Source organism: Momordica charantia, assembly GCF_013281855.1.
Source record: "Momordica charantia cultivar OHB3-1 chromosome 4 unlocalized genomic scaffold, Mcharantia_2.0 BLBB01000004.1, whole genome shotgun sequence".
NCBI lineage: Eukaryota > Viridiplantae > Streptophyta > Magnoliopsida > Cucurbitales > Cucurbitaceae > Momordica > Momordica charantia.
The window spans coordinates 27,527,940-27,543,592 of NW_028275162.1; the positions used below are offsets into that span (position 1 = coordinate 27,527,940).

At 31.0% G+C, this 15,653-nt stretch overlaps 1 protein-coding gene across 1 annotated transcript; it reads right to left on the reverse strand.

Moving 5' to 3' along the window:
* Nucleotides 1-6,652: 6,652 nt before the first annotated feature.
* LOC111006182 (phenolic glucoside malonyltransferase 1) lies at nt 6,653-8,708 on the reverse strand. The gene has a single exon (XM_022277952.2). It carries the CDS (start codon nt 8,238-8,240, stop codon nt 6,861-6,863), a length of 1,380 nt encoding a protein of 459 aa, XP_022133644.1. The 5' UTR covers nt 8,241-8,708; the 3' UTR covers nt 6,653-6,860.
* Between the last annotated feature and the right edge of the window lie 6,945 nt (nt 8,709-15,653).

Genomic DNA, 15,653 nt, shown 5'->3' on the forward strand with positions numbered 1-15,653 from the left:
TAATTTAAATAATTTTTAGTCATTTACTAAGCCGAATGGAATCAATTAATGGGAGATCCACCTCAAATTTAGAATCACTCCGGTGTAATTTTATTCCTATCCAATAAACTCATCAATATCATTCATATCTAGCTGCACACCATTTCAATAATTATTTTATAGCTTTTACATTTATCGTCTTTCCTATAACTTTTTAATTAATTATTTTATATTTTTATTATTCTTTCGTTCATTTATACTAATAATTTTTTTTCTAATAAAAATTTATACAACTTTTATTAGTTTATATAATTTTATTATAAAATATTTCAAATTTTTATTTAATTTTTTAATTAAATAAAATTGGTAAAACATAATTATTATTAAAATAATAAATTTTAATAACATTTTTATATTAATAATGGGCTGGTGTAATTTTATTTTAATCATTCCTTATTTGTTAAGATTAAATAAATTATTATAATAAAAAATATTTACTATCAATAAAATATAGTAATAAAATCAACTAAAAATTATTATTATTTTAATTAAAAAATTATTAGCATAATAATGTATTTATAATTAACTAGAAATAAGAAAGAAGTATATATACTAATAATTATTATATATCTAATTTCAATTATAATTTCAGATAACTTTACCTAAATAATGTTAATTATTACAATGTTCCAAATTCTGTAGGTAATATTAGAACTTTTGGAAAAATGGAGAATATTTTAAAAATAAAGGACAAAGTTCAAAATATCTTTTGTAATTTAACAAAAACAAAAACAGAAAGAATAAATTTAGAGTACGAAATTGGAGAGAGCAATAGGAGAAAGGAAAAAAAAATATATATAATATATATATATAACAGGTGAACTAGATCAGCTAGGTAATACACGTGCCCCTCTTCATTAATTCGAATATTTAGAAGACTCTAAATACAAGTAAAGTTAAATACGGTGGAGATTTATATCTGGTAAATTTATATTAATAAAAATATAAAATAATATAATATTATAAGCTTTTTAATTTCTTGTTTCTTTAGTATAATATAGAGCGGCTTCTCAACTCTATGGTTCGATACATGTATCTTAATCTCGATGTATTTTGATCGAGGACTTTTCAAGTTTCTTGTTGAGATTTATTTTGAAAATGAATTAATCTCCACCATCTAAGTTTCCTCTGGAAGATTGAAGAGTTCAGAAAATTATGTGATATAAGAAAGATAAATGTGACATAAAAGTGATATTTTTCTTTTTGCATTGCTCATGCACTCAACCATGTGAAACATGTATTGGTTGACTTTGGAAAACTCATCTTCTTGCTCTTTCTAGTTTCTACCCATTTTAAATTTTAATGTTTCTATAATAATATTCTGAGTTTTTTCTTCAATTTAATCTCTTATTTAAATAATTTAATTTCAATTTAATTACTTTTTTAATAATATTTTCTAATTGTACCATTTTCATGGGTTGTTAGAATTAATTGGATGAATGTTAAAATTAGGTCACCTATTTTGAGTTATGAAATACAAGGCCAAAACATATATGTCGGGCGTGCAACCCATCAACTATTGATAGTGATAAATCAACAAGTAAGAAAAAATTTAAGGAAGAAATTTGTTGTGGCATTCACTCTCTCATCCCACATCGGAAATGGAAGAAATGGGCTAGAGGTTTGATGTCTAATCATTTCGAGACTATTTGATTGGAAGTTTTGTTGGATGGAAATAAACATAGGTTGAAAGTCAGATCCAGATTTGGTACATTGTTTTAAAAATTTTAAGTCACATATTCCAAGATATTATTATTTATTTTTTAATACAACACGTAGGGATGAAGGATTGAATTCACAAAAACTTTTGATCGTAGATGTACATAAATTACCAATGAACTAGTTACCCTTTTTTGCTTTGGCTCCAATACATTAATTATTACTACTACAAAGACTTTCTTTCCATTTTGGAGGGTTTCTCCATGAATTTTATTTGATGTCTCTATCTTCTTTTCAATAAATTATTCTTTTAATGTAATTATTTATTTTATTCCATTAAAATTAACTTTTATTTCTCCATTAACCACATGTCAACAATAAAGAGCTGCACGCCGTGCTCCCAAACGTGGTCAGACGCCAAAGCCTCGTTTACTTAAATAACGGAATCAAAATCAATTTTTTTTTCATTTACTAAAATAGAATAAATTAGTGGGAGATCCGCCTCAAATTTAGAACGGGGGCATAATCTCATCATCTACTCCAAACTTATCAATCTCATTATTATTCTAAATTTTATTTTTTTATCTCTCATCTATCTAATAATAAGTCACTATTGCTCAATGAGTTTAAATCGAAGATAATTTTCTATTTGATTCCTATGTTTCAAAAAGTAACGGTTTAGTTTCTAATCTTTAAAAAAAAAACTTCCGTTAACACTAATGGAATGCTGACGTGACATAAATGAATTATATATTTATTAGTTTTAAATTACATGACATTTTTATTTTCCATTTTGTCTCCTCTTTCTCTATCTTCCTCTCTCTTCCTTCTCCTTCTGCTTCATATATGACCCCAATAGAATGAAACAACCAGTTCACTTCACCAAACTTCATCCTCACCCTTTGGCCGCAACATAAAGAATCTTCACATGGACGATTTCCAAAACCATCTAAAAGAAATGTTAATTTCAACTACAGAAATGCCAAAATAGATTTCTACAAAAATCTATACATTGGAATAGTTGGCCACTTGATCACAAGCCTTCCAGAAGCTGAGAATTCACACGATCCCCGTGGTAATAAGACCAATATTTCAGCATTTACAGCTAATCTTCCAAATCATGGTTTGTTTCCCAGATCCTTTACATTAATTCAGCATTTAGCCTCTTCATTAATTCGAAAGTTTAGAAGACTCTAAATACAAATAAGTTAATATGGTAGAGCTTTACGTCTGGAAAAAAACCTCACGAAAATTTGAATTTCTACTCGTGTATTTACTCATTGGAAAACGTTAAAGGTACTAAGGTGTGGTACCTTTTTTAATATATTTTTTTTGTTTGAAATGGGATAGTGACCGCATGTCATGTTCATATAAATTATTGCACATGGGGAGAAGGTATCCCAACGAGCTAGGTGTGTAAGTGGTTTGCATCAAGTTGATATTTTCGACCTAATTGAAATTGACATTTGGAAACAAAGAATAAAAATTGAGTCAAGTGTATTTTCACTTAAAATCAAATATACCGAACCAAAGACCAACCAATCACAAGTCAACGGTATTATTTAGGCTTGGAGTGAGGGAGAGGATTTGTCTTTAAAGAGAGTTGAGAGAGGAACCTATTAGAGATTAAGAGAGAATTAAGACATCTCTTACCATCTTAAAAACCAATGGTTGGATGAAGTAACAAAAGAAGAAAGATAGGTAGAAATTAGAGTTTTAATTTGCACTTCTACTCAGAGTGGGTTAATTAGAGGGAGAAAGTGAGATATTATCTATTGGAAACCTCACTCAGATGAAGAGAGAGTAAGGACAGTAACCCTTAGTATTGTTCAAATTAAACTATACTACATGATCCAAAAAAATTATTTTTTTTAGTACGACGTATGGGATGGGAATTCGAACTCACAAACTCTTGGTCGAAAATAGATATCTTAATTAATTGGGCATAAAAAAATTGCTTTAAATAAAAGTGATCGTTATATTGTATTATCCTAGCCAGAGATGTTTTAATAAGATAATAGTGTGTTGTTGTCATATTGACACCTACGTACTAGCTAAAGCAAAGTATAGCTCAACAGTACTGAACATATGTATCTCATTCCTACCTCTTATCGATGATCTTTTTACTGCATTTATTTAATTGTGTTCTTACCTTCTCAAATTTAAATGTAATATTATTGGACCAAGATGGTTAGACTTCACCCTATTTAAGATGGTACCCATCACCCAAATTATATTAATGTATCTACACCTCAATATTAACTAATTTTTAAAATCTAAAATTGGTTAAAGGTTACAATTTAAATCCCTTAGGACCCGTTTGATAACCATTTTAATTTTTGGTTTTTTGTTTTTCTTGTTTTTAGTTTTTGGTTTTCGGTTTTCTGTTTTTAAAAAACAAAAACCATATATGTTTGATAACCATTTTTCGTTTTTTGTTTTTAAAAAACAACAAACCAAAACATATTTGGTAACCATTTTTAGTTTTGTGTTTTTAAAAAGTTAGAAAATTCATATTAGAGAGAGAAAATTTTATGTAGAGTAGAGATACTGTGGGTGCGAGTGAGGATGCTCTCCCTCATTCTCGGGCTCGTGAAAATTTTTAGTCTCCGTCTCCACTCATTCTTGGTTCTGAGAGATGTTCTCGAGAAAAATTATCAGTTTTATAAATGTTTTTAATTATTTTTAGAATTTAAATATAAAAAAGTTTAATATATATATTAATTATTTAAAAAATAGAATCGGAGACGGAGTCGGGATTGTGCATTTTCTATTTTTGGGACCCGACCCTACGGAAATTTTTGTCTTCCCCTAATCCTAATGTAGAGACATGAAAATAGAGATGTAAATAAATTTTGGAAGATAAAATTTAGAGAGATAAATAAAAATATTTAGAAAAAAATAGTGAAAGAAAAGTTAAAGACAAAAAGAGAAAAATTTTGGAGAAAAAAATAAAGTCGAGAGGAAAAGATATGTTAAAGAAAAAAATTATAAAGAAAGAGAAAAATTATCGTGGAAACAAATTTAGAGATAAAAACAAGATTCAAAATATAATTTTTATATAAAATAAATAAATACAAAGATAAATAAAAGTTATAGTGAAAGAAAATTGAACGATAAAATAAAATATAATTTTAGAAGAAAAAATAGATTACGAAGATACATAAAAGTTATAAAATATGAAATTTTTTAGAGAAAAAAGTTAGAACAAATATTAAATTTTTAGAGAGAAATGAAACTGATCTGTTAGAAAAAATAAAAATACAGAAAATTCTGGAAAGAGACAAATAACAATAAATATTCAAAATATAAAAGTTTTAAAGATAAAAATAAAGTTTGGAGAGAAAAATTTAGAATGGAAAATAAATTTTTTAAAGATAAATATGAGAAAGAAAAAAAAGTTGAGTATTAGACGAAGAAATGAGATTTTGAAAAACAAAAACATGTTTTTTGAAAACTACTTTTGTTGTTTTTGAAATTTACATAGAATTTCAAAATGGATTTTGAAAAACAAAAAACAAAAAATTGAATTGACTATCAAACAACTTTCTTTTTTTAAACTAAAAACCAAAAACAAAATGGTTATCATCGGGCTCTTAAATTTTGCCAAATTACTTTCAAAATAAAAAATATCAAATCCCCAATTTTGCCAAAAAAAAGCAATCACATAGCTCAACGATAATTGACATATATTTCCAACCAAAGAGTTTGTGAGTTCGATGCCCAACCAGCTCACATGTTGTTTTTTATTTTAATTAATGAACTTTTTATACTATATATATTTTTTAAGTAAAATGTGTATAGGTGGGAGATCGAACTTACAACATCTTGATTGGAGATATATGTCAATTACCACTGAGCTATGCTTATATATCTATTAATATTGAGTGATTAACAGGATAAATGTATAATGTAACGCGTAAATAAGCTGTTTTGCCTTTGTTTAATTTTAATTATCTCCTACATCATCCTTTTTATATTAGTTATTTTAGTTATTGTATTTAATAGTTTCTTGAGAAGGGCTCACGAGTCATGTGATCACGTAATAATATTTTTTTAAAAAAATATATAATCGTAGATTATTTACCACGTTTATATATATTGTGCCCACGGAATAAAATTTATAGATCCGATGCAGTATATTTTCATTTCCAAGGAAATATGGCATCAAAGCATAGACATAAACCTATCTTTAAGATATCTATTTTTACGTAAAAAATAACTAATAAAAAAATATTTTTTCATATTTAATCAAAGGAAATTATAAAAAAAAAAGACACATATTACCTCTCCCTTGAACTGTTACTAATTAGATAGTGGAGGGCAACAATTAAAAAGTTTGGTTGGTTGTTGGTGGTTATTATGGAGTCAGGTAGATTTCCAAAGCATCCAACTTTTATTATTATTATTAGAGAAAGTCGCATGGTAGGAAAAAAAAATACTTAAATGTGCTCACCAAATCTTTTACACATAAGAGATGTAAAAATAATGATTTTTTTTTTTAAATAATGAGTCAACATCCTTAGGGCTCATTGAATGATTGTTGAAGCTCGTGATAAGCGAATGGGGGAAATAAGGGATGCAATGAGTCATAAGGTAGGGATGGGAAAAAATTCGGAGGACCGTATTTGTTTGATCACATTATAATTTTATATTTATAGATAATTTTTTAATATTGATAGACTCTATATAACTTTTAATATAATAACACTAATGTGGCAAATAATGAATGGAGGGATTACTCAATACTAAAAGTTTTTACCTAAAGAGCTTAGGAGAGAAATCTTTCAAAAAAAAAAATGTCAGATCACTCTTAAAATTATTATTTCCATGGCATATCAACTTTTGAACAATCATTTTATCCTATGTTGAAGTGGCAGATGAGAAATAAGAAAAATTCTGGTAGTACGATCATACTAGCTACCTCCATTCATTGTCGGCCATTAAAACAACATTTAAGAATAACCGTGTTCTATTAAATAAAACAATATATATTATTCAATGATGCGTCATAATTTGAATAGAAAATAAGTACTGACGTACTACTCTGACATTTTCTTTACGCCACGTCAACATTACCAGACATCCCACGTTAAAAAAAAACTTGAGATTTTGAAATTTATAGATCAAATGAAAAGCTCGCGAATCGAAACCAAAATAGACTAATTTAGACACTGAGCAATGAGAGAAACAAAGATGTCCATTTGATGAGGATTTGGAAGAAGCAGACTAACTTCAATACCACCATCTCCATCTCTGGTGTCTGTCAAAGCAATATTGTTGCTTCCCAACGAAACAATCTCACATTTGTTGGGATTTCCCCACCCGAAATCATTTTGATAATACTTGAACTTTGGTGAAGCCACAACTGTACAAGCTTCGATTTCTGATAAAAAACTGTGCTGCTGCTCATCCACATCAGGAGGTTTATGCGCCTCGATTGCGCTACTTCCTCCTTTCACTTCCAAAATCAGATGGCTAATTTTCTTAACAATATTTGCAAACCCTTCTTCTCTAAATTCTCTGGCTTCCACCAACATCCCCCGATGGGTCACGCAGTTGCCAAAATAGTTGCTCGAAATTGGAGGATCCAACAGCCCACGAACATCTGCAGCCAAGGATAAATGCACAACTTCTTTGCACTCCCCTTGTTTTGCTTTGATTAAACATATCAACGCATACGCATACGCCACCACAAATGTCGATAAATGCAATTCTTCTTCTGAACCACCCTTCTGATCATCTTCTATTTCCTCCAATACCCTTTTCTTGAGTTTCTCTATGTGTGTTGGGGTCAGCTCGAACGTGCCTAGAATCCAGTTGGATGGAGACATGAGAAGGAGTTGTGAGAATTTCAAGCTTCTTTTTTTGGGGACGAAATCGAGAGGGTTTCGAAGGACGTTTGTAGGCCTTTCAAATGAAGGGGTGAATTCAGACGGCAAATTGTAATTAGGAGACAATGATTCTAATTGGCAGCGGTTGATGTGAGCCCATGATTTGAAAAATAAGCTGAAACTTTTGTCATCTAAAAGTACATGGTGGGTAGAGAGGCCAATGCAAAACCCATGATTTGGAAAATGAGTAACCTGTACGGCCATTAGTGGAACCGCGGTGGCAGAAGAATTAGGTGGTTGGATCATGGGTACGAAGGGATAAGAGTCTTTAATCTGACGTGGATGGTTGCCGGAAACACGGTGGAAGTCGGAGTCAGTCTCGGCGACGGTGAAGGAAACGGCATCGTTGGGGGAATAGAGGATGAAGGGAAGTGGGGAATCCGCCGGCCAGAGGAGGTTGCCGGCGAGAGGGAGGAAGTGGCTGAGAGTGAGGGAGAGGGAGTGCTTGAGTTTAGGAATTATGATTGAATGGAAGAATGAATCTGAATAATTATGAGAGATTGAGTAATAGATTACACGATCTAGTGGAGGGAAGTTAATGAACAACCAATCAAAGGCTGCGAGAGGAAGGGAAAATTTTGATGAAGAATGTGAGGATGGAGAGATCTTACAGACTTCAACAATTTTCACTGCATTCTCCTTTTCCATTTTAAGAGTATGAAAACTTTCGGGAGATATAATCACAGCTTAGAGGGTTATATAGAATTTTGATGGAGAGTTCGTTCTTCTACATACTCACTGGAAAGTTAAGGGTGAGTATCGGTCGGTCAGTATCGGTTTGCGATCAGTCGAAGAATTTTTTTTTTTTTTTTTTTTTGTCTCTCCTGACAAACCGACCGTTCAACTGACTGTTCGATCGGTCGATTTTTGGACAATACTAAACTCGAAACAAGGACTTCTCCAAATAGGTGATGGTGTGACTAAAATGCAGAGATCATGTGAGGAGGGAAGATGAAGATGGAGAAGAACTCATGAAGAGAAGAAAGGGAAGAGAAGAACGTGAAGGAAGAAAGAGAAGAAAAGTGGCGAGAGAAAATGGAAATGAGAGCGAGGATAGTGGGAGGAAAAGAGGAAAGAAATAGAAATTGAGAAATGGTTAAGGAATCGCTCCTAGACACTGTAGGTGGGCAAGAAAAAGGATAAATAAATAAGTATATAAAATAAATATATATAAATTATGATTCACGTGAATCACATCCAACCTTTTTTTTTTTCTTTTCCATTTCTCCACCCACGTGGCTATATATTAATCACTCTTTTTTTTTATTGTTTTCTTTCTTTTCAATACCCTCTCTTCTCAATGTCATTTCTCCCTCTCTTTTTTCCCCTCTTACCATCGTTCTTTTTTCTTTCAATCTTCTTGTAGCTCTCCTTTCTCTCGTGGAATACTAGGATGAAATTTTGGAATTTTTTTTTACTATTATAAGTTGATCGGTCAGTCGATTTCATTGATATTGGAAGAGCCGACCGACTGACTAATCGATTTTCACTATGAAAAACCGACACTGACCGACTCATCCCATAAACCAATCGATTGACGTCGGTTTAGTTGGTTTTAGTCGATCGGATCGGTCTTTCGACTTAGTTTGATCACCCCTATAAAAAATATTAAGGTATTAATTAAGGCATGGTACTTTTTTTAATATTTTGCTTGTTTGAAATGGGATCATGATCACATGCTCATATAAATTATTGCACATGGGACAGATATCAACGAGTTAGGCGTGCAAGTGGTTTTTGGATCAAGTTGATATTTTTTAACTAATTGAAGTTGACATCTGGAAACAAAAAGACGACAAAAATAGAGTTAAATTTATTTTAACTGAAAATCATATATAACGAACTAAATCAAGTAAAAAAAGTGACCATTACATTGTATGATCCTAGCCAAAAATGTTTTAATAAGATAATAGTATGTTGTTGTCGTATTTATTCAAATCAACAAGGCCCATATCATCCATGATAATATATGGAGTATTTTCTAATCTAGGGAGCTAGGTGCCAATAGGAATCTGACCATCTTCTTTTTCCCATTAAAATTGATTTATTATTTAGGTCAATGGGAAAACTGAATAGCCTTCTTTGAGAGGTGATGAGAGAGAAATATTTCAAAATAGAAAACTACATTAAGGCTAAGATTGGAAACAAGCCTTGGTATATATATTTTTTTACTACAATATGTAGGGGTGGGGTGGGGTTGAATACACCACCTCTTTGTTTGAGTTATATTCGCGGAGAAGCATTTTGTGGTGATAGAGCTTTTCAAGAGGGGTGGGATATGGGGAATTGGAACCTGACATTCTAGATTCTATATCAATAGGTGAGGATCCTAGGCTAATTCCCTAGGCAAAGTAACTTTACACTGGTAGCTACGTCTATGAACATACAACAATAGTATGGCATGAAGCAAATTTAGACCACAACCATCACATTGATGATGAAACCATTTGGGGTTATGACAAAGAAGCACTTTCAATGTGAAAAGCACTTTTGTAGGTTGGAAACAGAGGCCTCTTAATTCTTACCATCCAAATTCACAAGTGTTCGAAAATTTTTTGAGAATCAATTATTAATACTCATAGGTTTCATGTTAATTAATAACGAGTGGAGTAGTTCGTTCTATTATAAACTTTTATAAAGTCCCAAGCCACAATCTTGACCATATCACATTTTTTGGATCGAGTGTTCATTTAGGCTTCTTAGGCTCTAATACCATATTAACATTCATGAGTTACATCTCAAAATCAATTGATGGTGAGAAGAGTAGCCTACGTCTATTATAAACTTTTGTAAACTATTTTTTTTCTCATCGTGGGATCCTTACCATTAAAGAATGAAAATTTGCTGCAGTAAAGATTACAACAGCATCTCCCTACCAAAACAACTTGGCTAAAAGTAAATTTGGGAGTATAGGAACAACTCGATGGTTTTTCAAGGAGGAAGACCTAACACGCAAACATTTGAACGTCTAATTGGCAATCATCTCATTTTCATCAACAAAACCAGCAGCACACAACATTTAATGGAATTCGACAGATATGAAAGAATGCAGAAGAGTTCATCTCTCAATCCAGATGAAACCCACCACCTGAAAATACCTAGAAAATTAAGGACTCATTTAGTAACGTTTCTGTTTTTATTATGTACAACATGTGGGGGTGGGGGTCCAACATATATATATACCACTGATGCTTGCTTTAGTGTAACATTCATGTTTCTTGTTTTTGTTTCTTTATTTTAATGAAAAAAAAAATGTATTGCATGGTTTCAATTTCAAATATTTCAAATATGATAAAACTATCTCTTCATTAATATTTTGGAACAAATTGGAATGAGAACAAGAAAGAAGAGATAGTTTGTTCCAATTTCAATAGCATGATCAAGAAGTCGGCAGGACCCTATTGTTAAGAATAGTGAATTACTATTCTCATTAACAGCATTTAAACAACCAGGCAACCATATGCTTTGACCAGCATGGAACGCCGGGCCACTTGTTGAAGATAAAAGTACAACAAACCTAGAACATTACCAAACGAACCCTAAATTACTATGTGGCTTGGTTTAAAGCTCAAGATAGAGGAGGCCTGAGCTGGATTTGCCGAAATTGGAGGGGCAAAATTATCTTTGCTGGAAACTGTTTCATAAACTCGAAACAAGAAGTACAGATTGGTGAAGGGCTGAGAAATTAAATTTCATGGAAGAAGAAGGGACCCAAATCTGCATTATTAGCGAAACTCCTTGGCCCAAGGTGGTGTGTACTTTTTGGCTCTTGCGCGAATTTTGTGAAGTTATTCGAGCAAACATGAGTTTAGTTCAATAATAATTATCAAGTTCGAATCCTCCTACATCTACTTGTACTTAAAAAAGAAAAGTAAAGTTATTTAAGGGTATTTCTTTTGCCCGATATCAACCTTTTAAGTAATGTGGAACTTTGATTTCATTTCTAACCATATAGTTTACATGGGGCGAAGCTGGGCTCCTACTTTGGTATGTCAATTTTTTTAGTTTGGGTTATAGCCTTGCTAATACATACAGATTACTTAAACTTGTACTTCTAAGAATTCATCTGTCTCAGTTGGTTGTGCATTTACTTTTGAAAATTTCAATTTCACACACACATCAAAACAAAATATGTAAACCTCTAAAGTTTTGTCACACAGAAGTCTTTTGGTTGAAAGACTTGCTCATTTAACTGTAATTTATTTCTTATACTTAATTTTCATTTGGCCAAGCCAAGATGTTCTGATATTTTATTTGTTATGATTTTAATATTGAAAAATATTGTGATCATATCCAGCTCTCAAATAATTAACGTTTCAAACTACTAGGCACATCAAGTTAAATTAAAGAGAACGTTATATAATATGTGCTATAAATTTAAATATCATCTCAAATAGAAAATTTACAATAGTGTGGAGAAAGAAAACTACTAAATAAGAGGTAATATACTTTGGACTTCCTAGAAGGTACGTTGGGGCACATAGCATCCAGTATAAGTTAGCGATGATCATTGTGAAGGGTTGATATTAGCCGTCATAAGATTTAAAACTATTATCCATGCTATCTTGAGGCTTTGAGTTCAAGTCACAAGAGATACAACTTCATCGAGCAATGACTTATTACGTATCTACAGGTATGGCAACAGTGCACATATCTCAGATATAGGGATAAAAAGGTCGAAGGACGGTCAAAGTCTTAGGTAATAAAAAAAACTATTATCCATGTTTTATTTAATAGCTTTGATGTAATTTTATTGTTGTATAATTTTTGTCCTTTTAAAGCATATATTAAGTAGAGATATTTTTATCTCTTTGTTATGATTTATGAGGTGGCATTTTGGAGGAAATAGTTTTGATAATATGAATTAGCCATCAAACTTTTCCTTTTGAGTTCAACAAAAGAGTTTGAATCTTTTGCAATTTCATGTTTCTTTAAATTGAATGTCAAGAACATTCAAGTACGATTGATGATCGAATATAATTGTGTGGAGTGTGCAAATCTTGGACCAAAGACTTGTTTTCTTTCTCTCGAGAGCTTCGATCTTTAAGCTAATCTGTGTCTAACCTATAAATTAGAGTTGACATAGAATCGGTTTTGAGGTTTTAGTGCTTCGTGAATTAGGAATTCAAAGATTTTCATATCAAAGACTAAATACTCCTAGTGATCATGGATAGTACTGAAATAATACCGTGGGACAGTGGCGACAGAAAATGAACTCGAATAGCCTCCAAGCAATAAGTCAAGCAGAATAGAACCCCGTATCGATTGAACTCCTCTCATTTGAATGAATGAGAAGGATTCCTAGATGATCTTAATTGTCATTCTCAAAATATAGGCAACCACTAACACACCGAACAACTTTGTTAGGTTAATGAAAGGAGGATGAACTAAGTAATTATTTTTTAAACGGTAGAGATCTGAACCCACCAAAAGTTCTAAGCAGAAAGCACTTACACTAACTCCACTTTGAAAAGCAATTACTTGACGAGTAGTTTTGTACATAGTCTTGAAGGGATAGCTCAATTGGTTCAATTGGCATATATATATATATATATATATATATATATTGATGTCAAATTTAGATATTTCATTTCACATTTTATTCATTAATATTCATTATTAGTAAGCCAAAATAAGCATAGTTCAGCGATAATTGGCATATACCAAGAGATTGTAAGTTCGAATCCCCTCCCCAACATGTTGTATCACAAATATGTATATATATATATTCATTACTACTAAAATAAATTATAGAGACCCAAGGGACAAAATTTTACCTTCTAACTTTTAAAATATAATTATAATTTTTTCAATTCCAAAGGCAAATTAGGAAAAAGAAAAAAAAACTTTAATTAATTAACTTTCTTTTACATAAGTTTTTATAATCTAAGAGGATTGGAGCTTTAGGATAGAGAGCAATTGCTCTTCCTCCATTCTTCTTTCACTCTGCCTTTGCTACAAAATTCGTTCGTTCATTCTTTTTTTTTTATAATATCTGTGAGTGTCCGAACTAGCTTACGCACATCTCGACTAATTTCACGGACAATCGTTTGACCCTACAACATTTGATACCGAAAAACACATAGGAATTACTAATTCCTAAGGTTGATGGCTTATCAAGACATTTGAACTGATTCCCTCAACATTCATTCTTCTTCACTCCTAAATACTAAGCATTCATATCTTAAAAGGCAAACTTCACTCTGAAAATTTAGTTATTACAACTCTATTAAAATCATATAAACTCTCTATAGAAAAACTTATATTTCTTGATGGATAAGGTAAGTGGTCGATTGAGTAAACTAGCCAAGAATTGGCTTACAAGTAGGTTGGGTTGATTGGTTCAAACTCATCAACAAAATACCAAAGTAAAAGCCAAATGGCAAATTAAACAAGTTGTGGATTTGGTTAATTTCAAGAGGAAAATTCAGGGTGTGATAGATCCATCGGCATAACTTAGAAAACAGTGACAAACAAATTGGAAACAATGTAAAATCTCATCGCTCTCAACTTTGTCTTTTCTTTTGTCAATGAAATTAAATAAATGAACACTGCCCCTACATTTAATTTGCCATATCTCATCAAATCTCTCTCTCCAATTTCCATGCCTTTTTTTGCACCCATTTTTTAAAAATTATCTTCTCTTGTCCTTTCTAGTTTCTAGCATCATTTTTTTTATCAAGGTAAAAATATATATGTTAAAGGTAAAAATTGATACACCTCATCAAATTCGTCTTACTTGGTTGTCTTGATTTTTTAAAATTGAGGGTTAAAAACGAAAAAGTAACAAAGCTTTTGACTTTTTGCATGTGTTTGTTGCACAACGTTAAATAACTTTATTTTAAAAAAATAAATGTCAACATCTGGACCTTTTTAGGGTGACGTAGCCCCAATTTTAATTAAATAAATAAGATGATGATGGAATGATTGAATAATTATAAAGCTTGAAATTAAATTTCTGGTGTCACCATTTGTGGGCTGAAATTGGACAAGGTTTATAAATATGAATATTTATAAAATATATGGCATTGGGACATTGGATGAATCGCTTTCTTTTGACGTTCATCTCCAAATTACAATCATTAATTTAAGAGAGCAATATGGTCAGGCTTTCCTTTTTTAATTATTATTATTATAATAATTATAAGTATTACTAATTATTAATTATTATATGGTTAATCAGCCAAAGTAAATGTTTTGGAGGCCACTTCCATCTTGATAATGACATGCAGAGATATATTGTTACATAAATGTACAATAATAGCCTCCCATTATTTGCGTTAAAAAGAAAGTTCAAGAAACAAGGTTAAATTCTGTGATTTTAAATCTGAAAATGATTTTGAATTTTGTATCACATTCGTATTAGACAATATTACTTTGCATATAAATTTTCTTATTTTAGACCGTGAGTTCGCTAATTTGTAAGTTCTAAAGCTTAGAAATTGATGTCCTTGAAATTCAAGTGTCACAAATTTAGACTTCACGAAGCGTTAGGATCAATTTGAAGGTTAAATTGGTGTTTTATACATGCCTAAGATTACTAAACCAAACAAATTCATTCTAATTAGTCCCTTTGATATGCATAAATTTGAATTTCTCTTTAAAAATATGTATTAATGACACTAATTATTGATAAGTACAAATACTAATTAGATGACAAAATTAAACTAATTTTTAAAATTCAGAAACTAGCTATATTGATATCAACGAAAAATGTAATTTAACAATTAATCTGTATCTTTAACCTAAGTAACCAATGCCAGATAGTAAAAAGTGCAACAAATTCCAACTCTATCAAGACACAAAAGAACAAAAAATAGTGTATAATGATTTATTCATCAATCTCACATAGGGTTACCTATTTGTTTAGCACTTAAAAAAATACTTCTTTCTTTGAAATGGTAGGAAGGTAACAAATTTTATATTCTCTTTCTTGAAAGTGATAATTTCAAAGTATGTATGTATGTATTATTCTAGATGCTAAAGAGATCAGATCTTGCTTCCTCCCAATGTATGAATACAAAAATACTTGAAATTAATGATTGGAAGGGTTTGGATTGG